Source organism: Triturus cristatus, chromosome 9 (assembly GCF_964204655.1).
Source record: "Triturus cristatus chromosome 9, aTriCri1.1, whole genome shotgun sequence".
NCBI classification, from domain to species: Eukaryota; Metazoa; Chordata; class Amphibia; order Caudata; family Salamandridae; genus Triturus; species Triturus cristatus.
Window position 1 is genome coordinate 691583378 of NC_140592.1, and position 21732 is coordinate 691605109.

Below are 21732 nucleotides of genomic sequence, written 5' to 3' on the forward strand. Positions count from 1 at the left end.
CCATAGAAGCCCAGGTTCACACCAGAACCAGGGCCGAATTTTGTCGCTGCGAACATCGTTGCAGAGCCAGCCCAGATCCCCGCTCCGCTCGTTAGCGGGCAGAATTCTATTGGTGCGAACATCGTCGCAGAGCCTGCCGCCGCTGGGTGAGATCGTCGCAGAGCCAGTCAAAATCATCGCATCGCTGGTTAGCGTGCAGAATTTTATCGCTGCGAATATCGTCGCAGAGCCAACCCATACAGACCGGATTCGTCACCCACTCCCGCTGCGTGCAGCGGGGTTGCCACCTCGCCTCCCCAGGGTCTCAGGACTGACTCTGTTGCTTGTTTTTTGATGCCTGAGCGCCGCTAAGAACGTCTATCGCATCATCAGGTACTGTTGGCTAAAATTGACGCTAAGGTGAATGATTTTGTCGCTAAGCTAAGAACTCTTTATGAAGCCATATTCTTGAACTGTGTATGTTGGATTTTTGTCGCTTTGGTCTTGTGTAGTTTATATAAAAGTACTTTATTTATCTACACTGGTGTGAAGCCCATTTGTGGTGTTTTCACTGTGTTACTGTGAGTGTTGGTACAAATACTTCACACATTGCCTTTGATAAGCCTGTCTGCTCGTGCCAAGCTACCAAGGGGGTGAGCAGGGGTTATCTAAAGAGTGTATCCCCCTTACCCTGACTAGAAGTAAGGGTCCCTATTTGGACAGTGGTACCTACCTCTGCCAACTAGAGACCCCCAGATCTAACAGCAACTATGGATCTTTTCATTGCGACAACCACACATTGTGCAAGACCAACTAAGGTCCCGGGTGGGGGAGGGCATAGGTAATCCTGATCCACATAAAATAAATGTACATATAATAAATCTATACAGAAATTATGCATATGCTCAGTGGTGAAGTTCTGTAAATGTGTTGCCATGGTGTTATTGCAGCCATGTATGTTATTTCTTTACAGAAAAGGTGCAATTGGAGATAGATCACGTGATTGGCAGACACAACATGCCATCACTCCAGCACAGGAAGGACATGCCATACACACAGGCCTTTATCCATGAGGTTCAGAGAATGGCTGACATATTTCCACTGTCCCTCACACATTCACTGACGAAAGATACTGAATTTGGAGGATACACGTTCAAGAAGGTATGCCTTTGGACTAATGGAGATGTGCAAATGATATTGGTGTCAATGATACTCAGTCTATCCAACACTTTTTTCCCTCATAAATCCCAATTTTTATAATGTTTGTAATTTAAAGCCATGACAAAAAGTAAGCAGGTAGTACCTACGGAAAACTGAGATTTTGCAGGTCTTCAAAAAAGAACATCATGTTATATTTAAAATATTTCAGGCTTTCTGTATCTTCCTTCAGATGTTTGCCTTAAATTCATGCTGGGGGATAATTATAAAAGGAACCCAAAAATTAAATTGACCTCATATTTTCCACTCATATTTTCCAGGCATGGAGCAATATAGGGGAACCTATCTGAGCTTTTCTACTAACAAGAACCTTGTGATAACCATTAACGATTTGACTGGTGGGCCTGTTTAAATGCATGTATGCTGAAAATGATATAGGTAATGCTTGTTATTATTTAATAATATTTAAGACAACTGTCATAGAATGTCCATCTTGCAAAATTACAAGGCACTTTTCAAAATGTATATATAAAATGCAGTGCTTCTGACAGATTTCCATTCAGTCTCACATATGGCAAAATATATTTATAGTAGAGTAAGTATCAGACAGTTCCAAATCAGTCACTCAAGGCTGAATGTACTATTCCCATTCACAAACATGGGAAGTAAAATTTGCCCACAGACTGGTTTGCGAGTGGGAATTCAATGTGGCCGATGTACTGGTAGGTTGCATCACAAACTGTGCATTCAAAATACCTGCTTAATGAATACTACTTTGGCAGGTTGCAATCTGCGACCTCCTGTGATTACCTGCAAATGCAGAGGTTTATGTCTGCATCGGACAGCGGATCTCTGTCGCTACATTTACATTCCTGAATTGGAAGCATTTTCCTTAAAGCAGCGCGTGTATATTAAGGGGAATAGTGCTGCTAAAAAGAATTTAAAAAAAAATACTTTTCCAGTTTGGGAAGACATTTCAGAGTGCAGGCAGTGACAATTGTTGTAAAAAAACATGAATACGTTACTCTCCTATTTATGATATGGAGAGGGTCACAAAATTTCTTTAGTGAGTCGGAAACACTCTTGTGTCTCATAAAATGGATTTTGTAAATGTTTAAACGGTATTTTGTGGTTGCAAAGCCAGTGGTTTTTTGAATTGCAGATTTTGCGATCACAAAATGCTTTGAACATCAGGCCCTTAAAGCGTTAACTAATGATTGCCAAAGAAAATCTGCACACATTGGCATTGATATGATCTAAAAAGTCCTAAAGGTATAGGTGGTGGTTTACTACCAGACAAGAACTGGCCACACTCCAGAAAGATGGGAAATGGTCGAATTCATCTCTTTCACTGTTAATTACTGGACGTCACATTAGGCTCCATCTTTTTGTTTAAAAGGCGCAGTCAGCCTGAACTGCAGGGCCATGTCCCCTCTGACGTCAAACACAAGCGATCCCGTATGTGTTTGCCTTTGCAAATCCTAATCATTGACAAGGAGCTAGAGCGGTCGACGTCGAAGCTGGGGAACAGGGTTCGAGTCTCGGCAAGGACGCTCAACATCCTGTGATTCTGGGCAAATCACTTAATCTCCCCCTGCCTAACAAAAATTAATGTGTCCATTTGTAACGAAACTGGTGCTCATGTGAAGCGCTCTGATACACGATTTCTCGGGTCTAGTTCGCGCTATATAAAACTCTAAAAAAAAGAAGGAAAATAAAGTAGCCTGAGTGTATATGCCATTGCAGGTTATTGGGCTCTCTTTTGAAAATACCAATGCCAATTAGGTGACTCACTGAGGAAAGCATGCCACATTGAGGAAAAGAATAATAAGTGGAATGACCTTATGCAAAACAACGACTTAATACTCTATGCCACATTTTATTCCATCATTCGTTTGCTCACTGTGATATTCCACTCAGGCAGTAATAATAAACAGATCACTGAAAGCCAAGCATTTAAAAGAAAGTCTGCCCGAACTGTTACGGTGTCATCCCTCTGTCCAGGTTTATAATAGGAGACAGATATGTTTTGGGCGTGTTGGGCATCATCTGCAGGGTAGAGCCTATGGTACAGTAGGTTACAGGGCACGCATCTGGGCACACACCAAAAAAGTAAAATGGAAACTAGAATTGATCTGATCCATTGGTAATATCTGTCAGCCATATTCCATCCAATATTTTTTCCTTTTATTTTGCTCACTCTACCACTTCAAAGAAGGACCAGCAATATGGAAATTATTCCTGTCCTGCCCTAAAAGGGGCAGTCCAGACAAACCACAAATCATGCCCCTCGGGTTTCCATCATTAATTGGGCATCACAAACTCTGAACCTCACAATTCTTAGATGTATTGATGTATGCAATGTAAAGAAGTGGTGCCAAGATGGCCAGAAAGGTAAAAAAAAATGCATTCCTGTCTGTATGTGCGTGAAAGGAAGTGTTAGCCAACAGGCGACAATGGAACTTTACAATCTTTTTAAACATAAAGAAGATCTTCAGTCTTCTATACTCTGGTGACACATAGATTCCAGAACAGAATGCTAGTTCAATCAACTCACAGAAAGAACGTCATATGGTGCAGAACATCTCAAGATCCTGGTTCTCACATTTTTGCTGTGAGCATTCAGTTTCATTATCGTGTTGTGATGGTCTCTTATTTGTTTTTCAGGGAACCGAATTCATCCCTCTTTTGTCTTCCGTGCATTTTGATCCCACCATGTATGAAAATCCTGACGTTTTTGACCCCAACCACTTTCTGGATGAAAACGGTTGCTTCCAGTTGAATCCGGCCTTCATGCCATTCTCTACAGGTATGAGTCAGATTTCAGTCTCTGAGAATAAAGACCTCTTTACAGGTAGTGCTTTTCATCCTGCGTGCACATTTCTTAAAGTTTGCATGGGTGTCCGCATGACAAACTGCAGTTTAGCCCTTGACAAGCAGACTTTTGAAATGGTTAGTAAATAGACTCTATGGGTTTGATTCACAAAGGTAAGCTTACACTTTTGTGTGAATTTACTACTTTTTGGTATTCGAAAACTATATGCTGAGTTTTACGACTACGCACTCTCTATACTTAGGTGTGCAGATTTCTCTGCCCCGATTGCAGCGTCTCTGTGTGCGGGAACTCCACACACCTAATTATTAGCAGTTGTAAAGCGTACTTTGTGAATACTTAACAGTAGTACAATTGGGGGCATATTATCAAGACAGGCGATAAAATTATTGCCGCTTTAGCGGCAGAAAACTGCCGCTAAAACGGCGATAATGGGCTTGATAATATGCTCTATGGAATTCCAATTGTAGCCCATGTTAGACGTCCTTCACATCTAACATGGGCTTCAATTGGAATTCCATAGAGCATATTATCAAGCCCATTATCGCCGTTTTAGCGGCAGTTTTCTGCCGCTAAAGCGGCGATAATGTTATCGCCTGGCTTGATAATATGCCCCTTAGACAGGAGTGTAAGTCTACCTTTGTGAATCAAGTCCTATGCCTTGCATTTCACGGGAACCCATGCAAAAGTTTAGTAGATTGAGGGGGATATTCTCAAAGACCGGCGATTCCTATCGCAAACGCCAGTTAGCAGCAATTTTTTTATCGCCGCCTAACTCTGAAAACTATTCCCGTGTTAGCAGTGTATTAACAAGCCGTCGCTACATGGCAATAGTATCAGCTAACATCAGTGTGATGGCGATAGGGAATCCGGCGTTAGTTGGCGAAAACTACTGATAGGTTCATTAGTGGCAAAAAAAACTCATGTTAGTCAGCCCAACGTGAGTTTTTTTTTGCCTCTAATGCAAAAAATAGCCTATCAGTCAACCTCCAATATATAATAGGCATAAAAACCAATAAAATGCAGAATGGAGCAGCCAGGGCCAAGTGCAGCACACATCAACAACCCCTGCCAGCCAGCCAATATCTAGGATGATCAGGATGAGAGCCTTGATGCCTCGCTGGACGTGCGCCTGGAGCCTGGATGCCTTGCTGGACCTGCGTCTGGAGCCTGGATGCCTTGCTAGACCTGCATCTGGAGCCTGGATGCCTTGCGCCTTGCGCCTGGATGCTTTGCTGGACCTGCACCTGGAGCCTGGATGCCTTGCTGGACCTGCGTCTGGAGCCTGGATGCCTCACTGGTCCTGCGCCTGGAGCCTGAATGCCTCTCTGGACCTGCGTCTCGAGCCTGATGCCTCGCTGGACCTGCGTCTGGAGCCTGGATGCCTCGCTGGACCTGCATCTGGAGCATGGATGCCTCACTGGCCCTGCGCCTGGAGCCTGAATGCCTCTCTGGACCTGCGTCTAGAGCCTGATGCCTCGCTGGACCTGCGTCTGGAGCCTGGATGCCTCACTGGACCTGTGTCTGAAGCCTGGATGCCTTGCTGGTCCAGCGTCTGGAGCCTGGAGTGGGATGTGGAGGAGCTGTGGAGTTGATGAGCCGTGGCGGTAGACATTGAGGCGTGACGATCGCCCGTACGTGGTGCTGAAGTCTGACAAGTTGCTGACCCGTGTGAGAAGACAGCCTTGCGACCCTTGGAGCTGTTAATGGTAGAGGCGCGACTGTGCACCAACATAGTGAGGTCCGCATCGCATACTACGATCCACCACTACACCTGGGTGCACGAAGGGGATTACCTACGCTGTGTGCCGTCTCCCTGCATCACAGGCCCGATGATGTTGGACTGGCCGTATGCTGTGGAGAGTGATCCACCTGTGCTACGCCAAACTTGTGTGGCGGGAGCGCTGCAACTTCACGCCTAAGGGGGCCCTTCTGCATCATTTGCATTGGGAGGTCCACCCGCGGACTAGGCGGCGACTGCTGTACCCAGCCTAGTGAAATCACACCTGGCTGAGGCTCCTGCTGGCTGAGTCACAGATTTGGAGAGAGTGGATTGCACCACAGTGTCAATGTCCAGATAAGGAGAAGGTGGGACGCGTAGCGCAGGAGGGCCGGGGGCGAGTCGCTCAGGCCTATCACACCTAGATGATGCACCACCAGTAGTGGCACTTCCGCAATGGTGGAAGAGCGTTGCCCCACTGCCCCAAGCAGTGCAGAAGAGGAACAATCTTCACATGAAGATAACTCAATCAATCAACCAATCAGGGGAATTGTAAGCAAGCTACTCACCCGTGAGGGTCTCAAGGGGCAAGGGGGGGAGTTCAAAGATCTGTTAGCCAAAGAGCCATGTCTTGAAGGTCTTCCTGAAGGTGTTCAGGGAGGGGGCGCGTCTGATGTCTGCCGGTAGCTCGTTCCAGGTCTTGGCTGCAATGTGGGAGAAGGATCTTCCGCTCTGGCTCTGTAGATGCATGGGTTTTCAGCCAGTGTGAGGTTGGAAGATCGGAGGTTTCTTTTGGGTACATGGAAGTTGATTCTGTCGTTGACGTATTTGGGTCCGTTGTTGTGTAGGCATTTGTCGGCGTGAGTGAGGACTTAGAAGGTGACTCTTTTCTTCCACGAGGAGCCAGTGGAGTCTTCGTAGGTGTTGGCTGATGTGTCCGTGCTGGGGGATGCTGAGGACGAGTCTGGCGGCGGTGTTCTGTAATGTTTGGAGTTTGCGGAGGAGAGACTTGTTAATGCCGGAGTACAGTGCGTTTCCATAGTCCAGTCTGCTGGTGATGAGTGCATGAGTGACTGTCTTCCTTGACTCCAGGGGGATCCATTTGAAGGTCTTGCGGAGGATGCGGAGGGTGTTGAAGCAGCTGGAGGTGACGGCATTGACCTATCGGTCCATGGTGAGGGATGAGTCGAGTAAGAAGCCAAGGTTTTTGGGATGGTCCGAGGGGGTAGGTGGACTTCCAAGGACGGTCAGCCACCAGGTGTTTTCCCATGCTGAAGGGGTGGTTCTAAGGACAAGGACTTCTGTCTTCTCGGTGTTGAGCTTCAGGCAGCTGTCAGTCATCCACACTGTGACATCTTGCATACCCTTCTGGAAGTTGAGTCTGGCGGTGGTGGGGTCTTTGGTGAGGGAGAGGATGAGCTGGGTGTTATCAGCATAGGATACGTTGTGGAGGCCATGGTGTCGGACGATGTCGGGGAGGGGGGACATGTAGATGTTAAAGAGGGTCGGCTCAGAGATGACCCCTGTAGGACTCCTCAGGTGATTTACGTGGGATCAGAGAGGAAGAGTGCCAGTCTGATCCTTTGGCTTCTTCTGGTGAGGACTGATCGGATCCAGTCTAGGGCTGTTCCTTGTATGCCGGCGTTGTGTAGTCTGGCAACTAGTGTGTGGTGGGAGACGGTGTCGAAGGCCGCAGAAAGGTCGAGTAGGATGAGGCCTGCAGAGTGGCCTTGATCCAAGAGGGTGTGGATGTCATCTGTGGCGGCGAGTAAGGTCACGGGGTGTTTGTGCACGGAGTGCACGCTGAGGAGGATGCATCTTAGGGTGTCGCCGGTGCTGGCATCGGCTGTGTTGGAGGCTGGGGTGGTAGTTTTTTTTTTTGTGCTTATTTTGTCTGGTCCGGTAGGTGATCTCTCTCACACAGTACAATCTTACAGTTTGTGTTGTACAGAAATTAAATATACATATGAAGACATTTATCTGCAGGTGTATTGAATCGGTCACCAGTACCTTGACATTTTTTATTGGCCAGGAAGGCCTCCCACACATTATAACAATTACATGCCATTATTCACCCCGGTGTAGTGCATTTAGATAACAGGCCCATGTTCATACTCCCCCCCCCTTAATATACCCAGTCCTCTCCGCCCATCTCGTACAGAGGTTGTTCAAATCTCCAAACTTGCCTTACTCATCACTCTGTCTTTGCTGAAGGTATTGCCTTAGCGATTCCCAGAAATCCCCGGGCCTTGATGCTTGTGGTAGTTCTTCCGCATAAACCTCCAGAGTTTCCCTGCAGTATGTCATGTCTACCAGCCAATCCTTGAACCTAGGGGGGCGCTTGCTGCCCCATCTAATTGCCACCTGTCTTTTTGCCAGAAGCAGGGATACCGCTAGGAATTTTCGCTTCTTCACGGGCTTTAGTTTATATATCCCCAACAAACACGCCAGAGGAGTGCTCGGCACTAGTTCAGCCAGCATACTCGTTATTGCATCCATTATTTCTTGCCAGTATGTGTGTATCTGAGGGCATGCCCACACTAGGTGTAGGAAATCTGCGTGTACAGCGCCACATCTTTGACATTTGTCATGCGTTCTGAGACCATATCTAAGCAATTGCGTCGGGGAGTAATAGAATTGATGCAAGGGATGGTAGTTAAGGTGAGGCGGCAGTGGAGGCAGAAGAATTGGCTGTGGGTCGTGTTTGGCGTGGCCTGTTGGCAGTCTCTGAGTTTCCTGGGGATGAGAGCGTGGAGGGTGGCTGTGCTGTAGCAGTGGGTGGCTCGAGATCCAGAGGTCCTGGCGCTGGTCGCGGTCGGGTCGCGAATGGGGGCAGACGGGCTTGACTTCCGTGCGCCAGCGGCACGCCTGCTGCATGCCACCACGCTGCGGCAGACATTTAGTAGGAGGGGAGGAACGATCAGCTGGGAGGCGGGAATAGATGAGAACAGGGGGCCGTGTTTACCTCCTCACTGCTGTCCAGCCCCCCCAGCACTTCTCAATGGTGGAAGCTGTGCGCCCATGCACAGTGGGCATACCACTCGTGTGCCAAAGGCACATACGTAGTTGCGACGCATGCCATAACATCGCATTCCATTCCAATGCATACTAATACTCGGTACATTGCAACAGTAGAGTAGGTGTTGCATAGCGGAGACATTAATATCACTATTCCCACTTCAGTGAGTGCGACCCAAAACTAACCTTTGCACCCCAAACCCAACCGTGAACCCTGGAATTCCTTTTTAAGCCCCCATAACACACCCAAAAATCAAATTTGACCCAAATGCACACCCTAATTTCCATATTTTACCCCAAAACACACCCCAATTTCCATGTTTTACCACAAAACACCCCCCAATTTCCATATTTTACATCCGAAACCCATACCCACCCGAAAAACTTTAAATTACCCCATTGCTGACCTCACAATGCGTTGTAGTCAAATGCGATGTAAAGGCACCTGCGTTGTCAGCGTTGCGTTGTTAACAATGTACTGCCTGCGTTGCAATGGTTGTCTACTGTGCCAAAAGCAACCCATGGGCTATGCTGTTTGCGTCTGCCTGCCCCTGGACCGCGCTCTGTACCAAGGAGCCTTCCTCTTGGACACTCCACCGCTACGACGCCAGCACCCTCCTCGCCATCAACCCTGGATGCCAACCTCTGCTCCGGACCGGACATCGCCATCACTGACGGCTGCAGTTTCACCCGCAAGGAGCACCCCGAGCATCAAGGAGGAGGCATTGCCATCAACTACAGAAGCACACTCCGACTGACCACGCACTCTAATGACCCAAGGGTGACCAAGGACCACCTCAACTCCCAAATCCAGACCAAGCCCAAGCACATCCTCTGCGGCACCGTCATGTGCAGGCCCCCCGGGCAATGGCCCCCCATTCTCCAGTTCCATTGTAGACCCCATTGCACCCCAGGGTCTCCCATCCACCGACAACATCCTACTTGGTGAACTCATGTTCCACCTTGACAACCCCAGTGACTAGGACACCACCCCCTCCCGGGGAAGGTCCCCTACATCAGACGCAAGCAGCAAGTCACTTCAACAAGCCACCTAACCGGACACACGGTCGAGCACGTCACCTCTGCCAGCGGGAACTTGAACTACTGCCACAACACCGGACTCTCCTGGACCGACCATCATTGGTAACATCACGTCATCACCTTGGCCACCGGACGCCACCGCCATCATCGCACCCCCTCGCAGCTGGATCAAGGCCACCGAAGATCGTCTCGTCAACTCCCTCCGCACCAACACTTCACCAAAGCATCCAAATGATGACATGCAGCGCACAACCACCACCGATGGATGTCTAACACCGCCAACATTCGGGCACCCCTCATGAACGGCACTGCGTCAGTACCTTCTGCCTTCCTGATGGCAGGCGTGAGGGTGACGCAGTACCACAGGGATAGGCTGGCCCCATGCATTGATGGAGTTGCATCATGGCTGTGACACGATTGCAGCACAGCGTGACTTTAGCGCAGACAGATACGTCTGGATTCCTGACATATCTGTCATTACTTGCGTCATGGAGCACTGTCCCGTGAATACAGCGCCTCCATGCTGTTGCAAGAAGGGCGTAGTGAGTAGTGTTGCAACGCTGTCTTGTTGCAGTGCTGCAGCACTTTTCATGACTGGGGCCCAGGAATGTGCATTATCTTATTGAATCCCGAGTCCTGGTTATACTTTTGGGACCCTCTATTCTGCGGCAAGGGCGGTTTTGGCTCTTGACTCTGCTGTCTGACAACCTTCTGCTGTTGCTGCTGATGATTACACACCTCGTTCTGCACCTGTTGATTCAAGGATTTATTCTCATTACTCACTAATGGTGGATTGGTACACTCGGATCTCCAATGCCCCAATTGTCCACAGTTGTGACAAGGGAACTTTTTCTTTGCTTCTTCTAGATCCCCCTTTCCCTTTCCTGCATATCTGGGCCTATTTCCTGGATTATTTGCCTGTTCCACCAACTGTGCTTCTTGTCTCTCTGCAACTTTCACCTGTGCCCACATTGCTTTTTCTTTCAGCTTTCTCTGTTTTGCCTCAATCTCATCACTGAAGTACTTTGCATGTCTCAAGATTTCATCAATCTTTTTACTCTGCCAATCAACTGTATGCTCACGTATTCTTTCACTGATTTCAGGTCTCAAGCCATATACAAATCTGTATACAAAATGACTCAAATCCTTATCACCCAGGTGTTCATCTCCACTGAACTGTTTAAAAGCCAGTATCAGCCTTTCATAAAAAGCATGAACTGATTCTTTCGCTTCCTGATGTGTTCGATCTATTTTAACCCAGTCTGTCTCTTTCGGGGGTACTTTATTTTTCAGGAACACAATAACTTGGTCATACTTCTTCATCACCTCTGGATCTGGTGCTCCTGTTTTCGGATCTCTTGGATACTCCTTAGCAGGCCAATCTACAACTATTTTACACTCTGCCCACAAGTCTGCCGGAACAATTATATCAAACAGACTATTCAGGTCAATCCACAGCACTTTTGACAATTTCACAAACCTGTCTACCTGCCTATACCACTCGACGGGCTTTTCTCTCAGTCGAGGGAAATCATTCGTAAATGACAAAATATCCTGTCTAGGCCATGAGACATGTACATATCCTCCTCCAGGAATCTCTCTCATAGGATAAGCATCCACTGTTTTTTCTTTTTCTCTCATGGGAAAAGCTGAGTAAGTCCTGTCCACTGAATCTTCCCTCTTCTTGTACCACCTATCCTTCCACCTTTCCACATCACCCCATTTTCACAATAAGGCAATCATTTCCTTAATCTGTCCTGTTCTGCCAGCACCATTTAGATTCTCAATATCCTTATCGGTGAAATCCACCCTGTAAGGCTTCTGCAAAGCTTTCACCTTATCCATGTCAACTCCTTGTTCACTCTCTATTGCTCTTAACCTGTCATGTGTACTCTTAGCCCTCCAGGTGATACTCTTGCACATGAATAACAACTCTACATCATGATGATTTTTCAGTATATCTGTAGGAATTGTTCCTGCAATAAACTCCTCCAGTTCTATGCGTAATCTGGCTACATCAATTGCCTGTGAATCTTTATCCTTCTTTTGAAGAACTTTCAACCAATCATTCAAATCCTCAGCTGTTATTTCAGTAGATCTTTTCACTGCACCCACTTGTTCTGCCATCCTCTGTGGTTCCAAAATCGTTCCTCCCAAACAACCAGTATTCAATCCTGAATTAGGCTGCACATCTGATCCTCCACTACATGTGTCATGTCTCGACTGTCTCAAATTATTTCCTCCCGTTCTCATTCCTGATTCCTCCAAAGAGCAAGTACCAACCAAACCATTTCCAACATAGGGAACTGTCAAACCATTTTCACCCATTCTTTGCTTATCAAAAATAGGCACAACCGGACCTATGGTTACAGGCACTGTAACAGCTTCCAGATTTTTCGTCAGCTCTCTAATTTTCTCAGTCAGCTCAGATGTGGTTCTGGCTAATTCTCTTGTTTTCTCGTCACTGACTCGATTCTCTCTCTCCCGCTCTCTCTCTCTTTCCCTTTCCATGAAAGAGCTACCACTTTTCAAATCAGGTGTCATAACCTCAGTTTTCACAATTCGCAAAGTATCTCTTATTGGAGTAGCAACTGGCGTGCTCTCTTCTGGTTCTGGTCTATAGGGAGGTGGTCTCTTGTAAATCATGTCATCTAAGACCTCATCCTCATAATCATTAGACCCATACCTTCTTACTTCTGCATCAGGCACCTTTTCCGTACCCTTCCTCTCTTACTTCTCGTCAACTGTCCTCATAGGATATAATCCCTCTGACATACTAGCATCTCGCCATCTCCTCATTCGATCATGATGAGTTTCACGATCATATTTTCTCCCGAACATATACTTGTAATTGCCTCCACTCCTCTGCTTTTCTCGCTCATGCACCTCATCTTCCCATTCCACCAACGCCTCGAACAGTGTCGGCCTTGGTCTAGGCTCTAGACACATCATTTTTTCCCGTAAATTTCTCAACACGGCCAGATTAAATGAACCATGTTCCGGGAACGCTAAAACACCATCCTCTTTAGTGTACTCAGCCCAGTTATCTAACCATATACAGGTATGATACCCATATTTCGCAACCATGAAGGATGCAGGAGTTCTCGTAGGAGGTAGCAATTCACCTTCTCTAGTTATTATGTTTTTATCCTTGTCGAACCACCTTTTAATTTTACCGAACAAGGATTTCTTCTTCTTTTCCTCCGGTTGGTAATACATTTTAACGTTTACCACTATTCTCTAGTCCCTTCCGCAACTCTACGATCTTTTGTCCAATAACAGCGCGACTCACACTAACGCACCAATCCCAACGCGTGCACTATTCTGATCCACTACCCAATCACAGCGCGGTCTGTCTCTGACGTCAGTAGTCGCTGCAGACGCTTCTGCTCTGTCTCCTGTCACTCGTCTACCCCTCCTTTACAAAGCCTTTTCAGTAGACTTCGTCTCAGATTCTACAAAATTTATTAGTTACAACATATAAACATCTCCATTGTCTGCTTCGCTAACCACAGAATAGTAAAGAAAATTCTTTCTCACAAGAATCCCGCTTCTCTCTAGAACAGCGCTTACCTCTGCTCCACTACGGAATTATTACTTTCGTTGACACAGTAGCACATCCCTCTACTCTGCCCTTCAAACATGCATCCATTAACTGTTTCCTCTAGGACTGCTCCAAAGAGTCTTACAATCAACTAAATGCTCATTCATTCACGCACTTTCACACCAGAAAAATATAGCACACCCACACAGAATCCTGCCTTTCCCGAGAACAGCGAGCAGTCTGTCCCACTACAGAATTATAACACACGTTAACCAAGCAGCGCTTACCTCTGCCCAGTCCTTCAGACAAGCTCAGAGAATACCTATTACTTCTCCAGCGATAAGCTTTAACGGCGAACCTTACGGATCCCTGGGACTTAAGACCAGAGTCTCACAGATAACCTTCGCTACCATACGCACTCCTTTTATACTGAAAATATGTCTCTAGTAGTAACACACGACGATGTCACTGATTCCAAACCCAGACAATGTGACGCGCAACTTCAATTGTCACACGTTTTCCCCCGCATACGTACAGGGCCAACAATACCGTTTTTCCCGAGAGCAGCACTCACTTCCCTCTGCCCTACTACAAAACCGTCACCAGCTCCCCACGTTCCAGAAGCCGTACACACTACATAAAACTCAATACGACGACCTCAACATATAGTATTAGTACATATACCAACATCAATCAATAAATCAATGAATCAAAAGCCTATGTACAAGCAATCTATCAGATCAAGACAATAATCTCTAACCATCATACTGCTACCAGGAAACTGCTGCAGATCGGCGCATATAAATTCTCCTTACTTCCACGGACAAAGTAAATCTACAGTCGTACGCACATACACTCATCATACGCTAGGGCCCATCACACTAACATTCATTACTATTACTCTATCCACACTGTATATATGAGCGAAACCTATACCAATCTGCATCCAGTGCGAGGTCAATGTGACCATAGAGATATGTCCTGAGTCATGATTTTAAACACAGGGAATACATTCAGAACTCAATAAATGACAAAGAAATAACCACCCAACACTGATATTCAAACAAAGGTTATCTTTTATCTAAATTAGTTCAAATGAAAGTCAATCATTAGCAAGATCTTCATTCTCATAGTTACCTATTCTAGCTAAATGGGTCAGGACAGGTCTCTCAGTAAAGTCTACCGAGTCGCCGTCCTCTCGATCAGCATCGATCCTCACGAGCATAGGTTCAGGAAGAAGTGGCCTTAGACCCTCTCTAGTCTAACATTATTTATAACAAAACTAACGAAATAAAAGTAACAAACAAACTCTAAACGTCCGTTGAGCCGCTGAGCAGAGCGAGCAGGAAAGGATGTATACTCGCACCATTTGGAAAACCTCCGCTCACAAAAATCACAAAAATTAAAACACGGAAGAAGGAAACTCAAGTTAGGAAACGATACATTCATGAATGCTTTTCCTTGGAACCATAGCGAAGCCACCGCAAATTTATCACAGTTCATTGTGGCTTTATTCTTCTCCAAGGGCACTTGGCAGCAAGCCTCGAGCTGCTGTCCTCACGGAAACTTTTAATTCAGCCAGAAGCCATGGTCAGGTGACTTTCAACCATGTTCAGCAAGGCCTCTCGTCACATTTCAATCACTCGAGTGCAGGCTGTAAATAGCGGCCATCTTGGTTTAGGCCAAAACGGACCATCTTAATTAAAAGAAACACAAAACAACGTTACCACATCATAATGATTATACAGTGTTAATCCCCACTAATACCCCCATGTGTATGTAATTACCTAGCCATCTGCGACACAAAGAAGCATTAAAGCACGTTATTTTTAAAAGCGTTTGCGCTTTAAACAAATAACAAAATAGCACATTAACCACACATATCTAATTTAATTCGCTCACCAATTTAGTTCACATGTTAGTAAAGCAACATAAATGCATTCCCGCGTGTAATTCTCTCATTAGTAATGTTGGTTAATCAAGACTTTAAACAAAACTAATAATTAATGATTATAAATCAGTAATTTTAATCATGACATATAAACAAAAACTGGAGCTTAAATCTCAATAAATTTTCAATAGAAAACTCTGCTCCAGCAGTGCACATTCCTGCACTGTAGTTTTGTCACAGGGCAGCGCTGCAACATTGCTTGCAGCACTGTCCAGCACCAAAACCTGCTGAGATGAGGCCCCAAGTGTTATCCCCATTTTTAAGACCAGCTATTTTCTGGTCTTAAGTAACTGACTCTAACTGCAGTTAGAGACAGTTTTTTTGGTCATCAGAGCTTCAAGGATCCCCTTGTGAATATGGAGTAGTGGGGTTTGCTGCCGTTTTTGCATGGGAACGACTCTCCTGCATATAATTATCGCTAACAGAAGTGGCAATCTTTACAATGGACGTTTTCGCCTAAAAACTGTCGCTAACTACTATTAGCGACAGCTTGGAAATAGGGCAATAAAATTATCACCACATTAGCAGCAGAAAAGTGCCGCTGATGCGGCGATAGCTCCTTGTGAATATGCCCCTGAAATTCTTTTTAGTTGCAGTGCTTTTTCTTTGTTCTGCATCAATGTGTGTTCATATGTGCGTGTGTGTGTGTGTATGTGTGTGGGTGTGTGTGTGCACATGTTTGTGCGTGCATGTGGGTGGGGTGCGCACGCTCTTGAGGTGGCAGGACAGGTAAAGTTCAGGTAGCAGGTTTTATCATGAATGTGTTAATGGACATAACTTATTAGAAATGGGAGGCCCCAAGAACAAAGTAAAAAATCTCCAACTTGATGCACTTGAAGAAGTAGTTGATTGGGATATTTACTAAAAGTTACTGCTTATCTTCCTGTCAATGTTTGGTGCAATTCTGAGTTTAGCTGAACTACCATTCTCTGCTTTCTTTGCTTTCAGTTAAAAGTATTTTTGTTACTTTACTACAGGTCTCAGAGTAATTTTGTAGCCTGCCTGGCTTCAGCCACTTCCTTGATGAGGCAGAATGTCTTGGCAGCAGTGTGAATACCAGCGCACTCTCTTTCACATATAAATTATTATTTCCTCCTGTCTCCGAGTCTAACATATCACATATTCTTAAATACATTCTAAATAAAAGGACATGTTCATCCTGGTATCGTGGTGCTGAAGAACAGATGTTTTTTTGTTACTCATCTGAGTGGTGTTTACTTTAGTGATCTCAGAAGGATGAAAGGTTAAATTGATCCACTGACACTGGAACCTGCCACCAAAGGGTCAAACATGGATCCTCATGAATGCATATGCCCATTAAGACACCTAAATCAGCCATTATTTGTTTTAAGACTATCCATATCAATGATCAAACGGTTTCTTGTTTCATTAATTCTACCAATCAGCATCTTACTTTATGTTAATTTACTTCAGTTTGATTTTACAACTGGAGCTTAAATTTGAAAGACTGGAAGTTTAGGTAAGCAAACATTACAGTCGAAATCAGATTTTTCAATTTTTTACATGAAGCTGCGGTTTGAAGAAAGACAAATGTAAAACATTTGGCTTCCTACATCTGAAGAAGGCTAACGCTCCAAATCCAACTAATAGTTCAGGAAAGAAAATTGTATGGCCACTTCTGAACAAGACATTAGCACTGAATTTGTAATCCTTTATAGAGCTCTGTGTGTGCAGAAGAATTAATATTCCACAAAAACGATTTTTTAAACAGCCTAACAATTGCAATGATTGTTCACAGAGAGGCAGGTTAGACTGAAGGAAATATCAGATTATTTGAAATTGGGTATGATTTACTCCCTACGCATTAGATAGGACTCTATTTCTGCTAGATTACGAACTAAGCCACCGATTTACAAAAATCCAGCATCACAGCATTGCATGAAAATTCAAAGCGCTGTTTTGCGTAAATGGGCAAATTATGCAGCGCTATATTTAGTATAAGCCACAGGGATGATGTCAGCCGCTATCATATTAAAAAAAAAGTGCATCAGAGTGATGCTACAGAGCTATTTCAAAGTGCAAAGGTGAGCAGCGTCTTGAGCCAGACTTAACCGTGTGGCCCATCCTCAAATGCAGATTTCTATACCTGGTCCTGTGTTGTCACATATTCCATGTGGGATAAATGAGTCAGATCTTCTAAAAAATGTATGTTGGGACTCATTTCAATATTTTAATTCTAATGAAATTAAACAATAAAAAATTGCTCCACAATTGAAATTGCATTAAAATTTCAAAAGTGGAGAAAGGGTTAATGGTGCAGTTGAACTCAGATGCCTGAAGACGTTAATAAAGTAGAATAGTCCTTTTTCTTTCATGCACTGTGACCAATGGGGTTTAGACCTAATTTTAGAAATAATCGTCAGCAATCAATAGCTCAATGTCAAATGGAAATCCAGATATAAGCTTCAATCTAGAAACCTACAATGAGATGGAGGAGGGTTTGGGGGGGGGGGGTTTACATGGTTATTTCACAGTCCAAAGGTGAGAGGCGTCTAGAGCCAGACTTATGCTTGTGAAAATCAGTGTTGATCTGGTTGGTCCTTTCAACCTTCTTCCTCCCTCCTCTCACTTTGCTGTTGTTGCCATTGAATACTATTCCAAGTGGCCCGAGATTCGTTTCTTTGGCGATCTGAATTCCAAAAATGTCATCAATTTTCTCACGGACATTTTCCTGGGGTAGAGTTTTCCCACTACCATTGTTTCTGACAACAGGGTACAGTTTTCCAGTCAGGAATTCCAAGCTTTTTTAGCGCAAGGTGGTGTTGCTCACTCCAAGAGTTCTCTTTATCACCCACAAACTTACAGCCTTTTAGAACGAATGAAAAGGGTTTTGAATAACTGTGTACAATGGGCTGTTGCTAGCAAGTGCATCGTTCAGAATGCTGTGCGCTCAGTGCTATGGTTCTACCGAACCACTCCCCACTCATGCACCAAGGTGTCCATTTTAAATTGTTGCGCAGAAGGAAGCCTTCCTCCAAGCTGTGTCATGGAAGGATGTCTAAATGTGTGAAGATGGATGCCATTGTGGGTATGGTTGACCTTGTCAGGGAAAATGTCTCCAAAGGTCAGTTACGCCAAAAGTCTTATTTTGGTGCTAGGAGAAGAATGGTTCCTTGTACATTTGTTGATGGGTACACTGTGCGTGTGAAGGTTCCTGTCACACCAAAAAAGGAGATGCTATGTTCTCCGAGCCCATGGTTGTGGACAGGGTTTGTGGAAATGCTGTTAGGGTGAACAAAAACATTAGTGGAACTTGTCTAGGGTTGTTAAGTTGACTGGATATACTCCCACCTGTCGCTTGTTTAGCAGTTCTGCTGATGAGTCTATTGAAAAACAATCAGATGCTCCTCTCACTCTGGAGTTGCGTAGGAGCACTAGACGCCGTTCTGTTCCTATGAGATGTCAGTAATTTGGCTCTCTTGTTCCTTTCTGTGTCCGCCTTCCCTTGTTTTTCTTTTCATGTGCACATCTGCTCACTCCCCTTTCCCCCCTCCTGTCTATCCTTGCTTCCCCCTTTATTTCTCCTGGTTCTGGGTTCTTTAAAAAAAAAAACATTTGGGGGGGTTAATGTAGAGGCTTCCCTCACTGCGTGTTCCTCTGGTGTGGAATGCTCACCCCTCGCGGGTACTTGTGTGTGTGCATTCCACAACAGAACCTTGAATGCTGGGTTTGAATATGTTGAGCAGTTGAATGAAGTTGCCTGTTCTGTTGGCTGCTTCGCAGTCTCTGTTGCAGATAAAGTTCTTTTGCTGGTACCTACCTGTGTTTTCCGTGACTTCATCACTAGAAAATATTTGGTCTGTAGTGGACTCTAACAGTGCCTCATTCCATAGATCTCTTAAGAATGTATAGTGGGGGGAGGGAGGCTCTGTTTGGAACACATTCAGATTTATTACACATTTTGTGCTAATTCAAGTCCTAATGATGCCAGACAAGATTGAAATAAACATTCAGAAATGAGCACCAAAAGCTCAAACTCCCTTTTGCCTGCAATTCAAACTGTACCAAAATAAAAAGAATGACCATTGATTCATAGATTAAGCCAATTCCTTTTGCAACTGGAAGCAGTATGTTTCAGCTTGGCATTGGTGCAATTTCTAAAAACTGAACTCTTACATTAGGATTTTTACTAACTGTGAAAGTTGTCACTTTCGGTATAGGTTTACAAATGATGGCCTGATTTAGATCATGGTGGGCGTGTTACTTTGTCACAACGGAGACGGATAACCTGTCCGCCAAAATATAAATCCCATAGGATATAATAGGATTTATATTTTGGCGGGCGGTTTATCCATCGCTGTGGCAATGGAGTAACACGTCTGCCAAGATCTAAATCAGGCCCAAAGCCTACAGCTCTCAACTTTGCACAGGGCAACACAGTGTGTAGGAGTGGATCTGTACTTAGAAGGACTATTGACTTTCCCATTTACTTTACCAGGGGCCCCCTTGGAATATGGGTGTCCTGGGCAATTTACTACTTTGCACTTTGCTTTGGAATAGGAAAGAATCAAAGATGAAATAGAAAGCATGAGTATATTCCAAACAGGCGCCCCTCGGTGTCTGGGGTAAGGGGAACATTTGGACATGGGGAGTTACCTGTTAAAAACAAATCAGGGCATTTGGTGATTATTCTTAGATGTGGAAACACTGGAATAGTGCATACATATTGCCTCTGCCTCTGTTTACCACAAACAAATCTATATTTTGGAGGTAGGCGCTCCAATTTTTTCTGTGAGGGTGCTCACTTCTTGATAATAAATTAGGCCCACTTTACTTTTTATGTTTTTTATTTACCATTCAAACTAGGCAGTCAGCCATCTTTGAATGGTAAGTGAAGGAAAATGACTGCTGCACCAAGACGCAAAGCATGCATGTGTGGTGACTTTGTGTCAGCCACAGCATCATAAGACATTGAGGCATATGTGATAATGCATTTATGCTGTTCATCATTACACATTTTTGCTTATTTTCAGCATTGGTAATAATCTACTTTTTTGTTTTTGCTGAGGCTGAAAAGCATCGGCAAAAAAACATTAGCAAGATCAATTGGTCTACATTTATAAAGCCAAATGGCAAGACCCATTGACTTTACTAATACTTGTCAAAAGTATATTTACCCTGGAACAGCAAGTTCATGTGTGCTATATGAAAGTTCAGAATCTGGCAAACCTTTTAATATCTTGTCATTCTCTTTCTTGTAGGAAAACGCATATGCCTTGGAGCAAGCTTTGCTAATATGGAGATTTTTATCTATATCATGAGCATCTTACAGAACTTCACACTGAAGCCCTTCCTCAGCCCTGAAGAAATTGACGCACACCCAATCGGGATTTTTTTGGCAAACGTACCCCGGTCATTCAAGTTCTCCTTGATCCCACGTTAACACAGCTACCCTAAACAAAATAAATTCATTGCTTGTAAATCATAGTAGCGGAGCAGCGAAATTTATGCTCTAGCCTTTAGTTGTCATAATTATGCAATTATAAACTCATATACAACATTATATTATATTGTGTTTTAGTTTCATTAATGTGAGCGCAGCAACTAAATGTACTAATGAAATGCAATCACTGTAGAGGCTAGGGATTTATATATGACTACACTAATATTCAATATAAACATGTAATCATGCTTACATTTATTCATGTTTTTGCATTTATACCCAAGTTAGTTGTGCACCTGTATAGTAATGCACTTGAAGTTCATGCTTACTGCTGGATTTATTTGCCCTAAGTTCAAATGTGCTTAGTCTTACCAGAAAACCTCTTTTTGAAGGTGAGTTATCATGTTTCTCATTAGCTAGAGAAAGGCATATTGTTTGTATTAGACTGCCAATAGTGAGGCCTGAAGGGAAACTCGGTAGTGAACATGGAGAAATAATGGTCGAAAGAGGCCTTCTATTCCTCATGTACAAGGACAATTGGATGTTTAAGGTTGCCATCTACAGTCTCAATTTCAATGCAGTGGGAAACAAGGGAGAGTGCGGATGCTTCTCCAAACAAATAATTTGGTTGGGTCCTGGTTGTGTGAGAAAAGAAAAGAAAGTAACTGAAACTCCAGTTGTCTTAATTTGTTTTCCCAAAGTTAGTTGTTCAGATTCTTTCTTGACTTAGAGAAAGACAGTCCTCTCTACTGCCCTTGAGAGTGTGAAGCTTTATGCTAAACATATTCCTTATTCTAGGTTACAGTTTCTGCATTATGCTGACACCTTCTAAGCTCCCTGAATACAATCCTTGATAGATAATACTATAGTTATTATTTATCAAGAAGAGAAAAGGGAAGTTTCTTTATGGAACACCTATTTACTATACTTTGTTTCTATATCGTTGTGGCTGTTACTATTCTGTATCTCATGTTATTATGCATTAACTTAAATATTTCAGTTTACCAGCTGTATTGCTGTACCTATTGAATCTATGTCTGCTCCGTTTATATACTGGATTGATTAATATTCTAAAATGTAACCA

At 44.3% G+C, this 21732-nt stretch overlaps 1 protein-coding gene across 3 annotated transcripts in view; it reads left to right on the top strand.

The window, feature by feature from the left end:
* Positions 1–21732, top strand: part of LOC146798508 (cytochrome P450 2F2-like) — a 528068-nt gene extending 506336 nt beyond the window's left edge. For all 3 annotated transcript variants that reach the window (XM_085625796.1, XM_085625797.1, XM_085625795.1), the window contains 3 exons: positions 953–1140; positions 3805–3946; positions 20467–21732. In XM_085625796.1, the coding sequence (XP_085481922.1) occupies positions 953–1140; positions 3805–3946; positions 20467–20648 (512 nt within the window). In that variant the 3' untranslated portion in view covers positions 20649–21732. The remainder of the gene's footprint in view (positions 1–952; positions 1141–3804; positions 3947–20466) is intronic.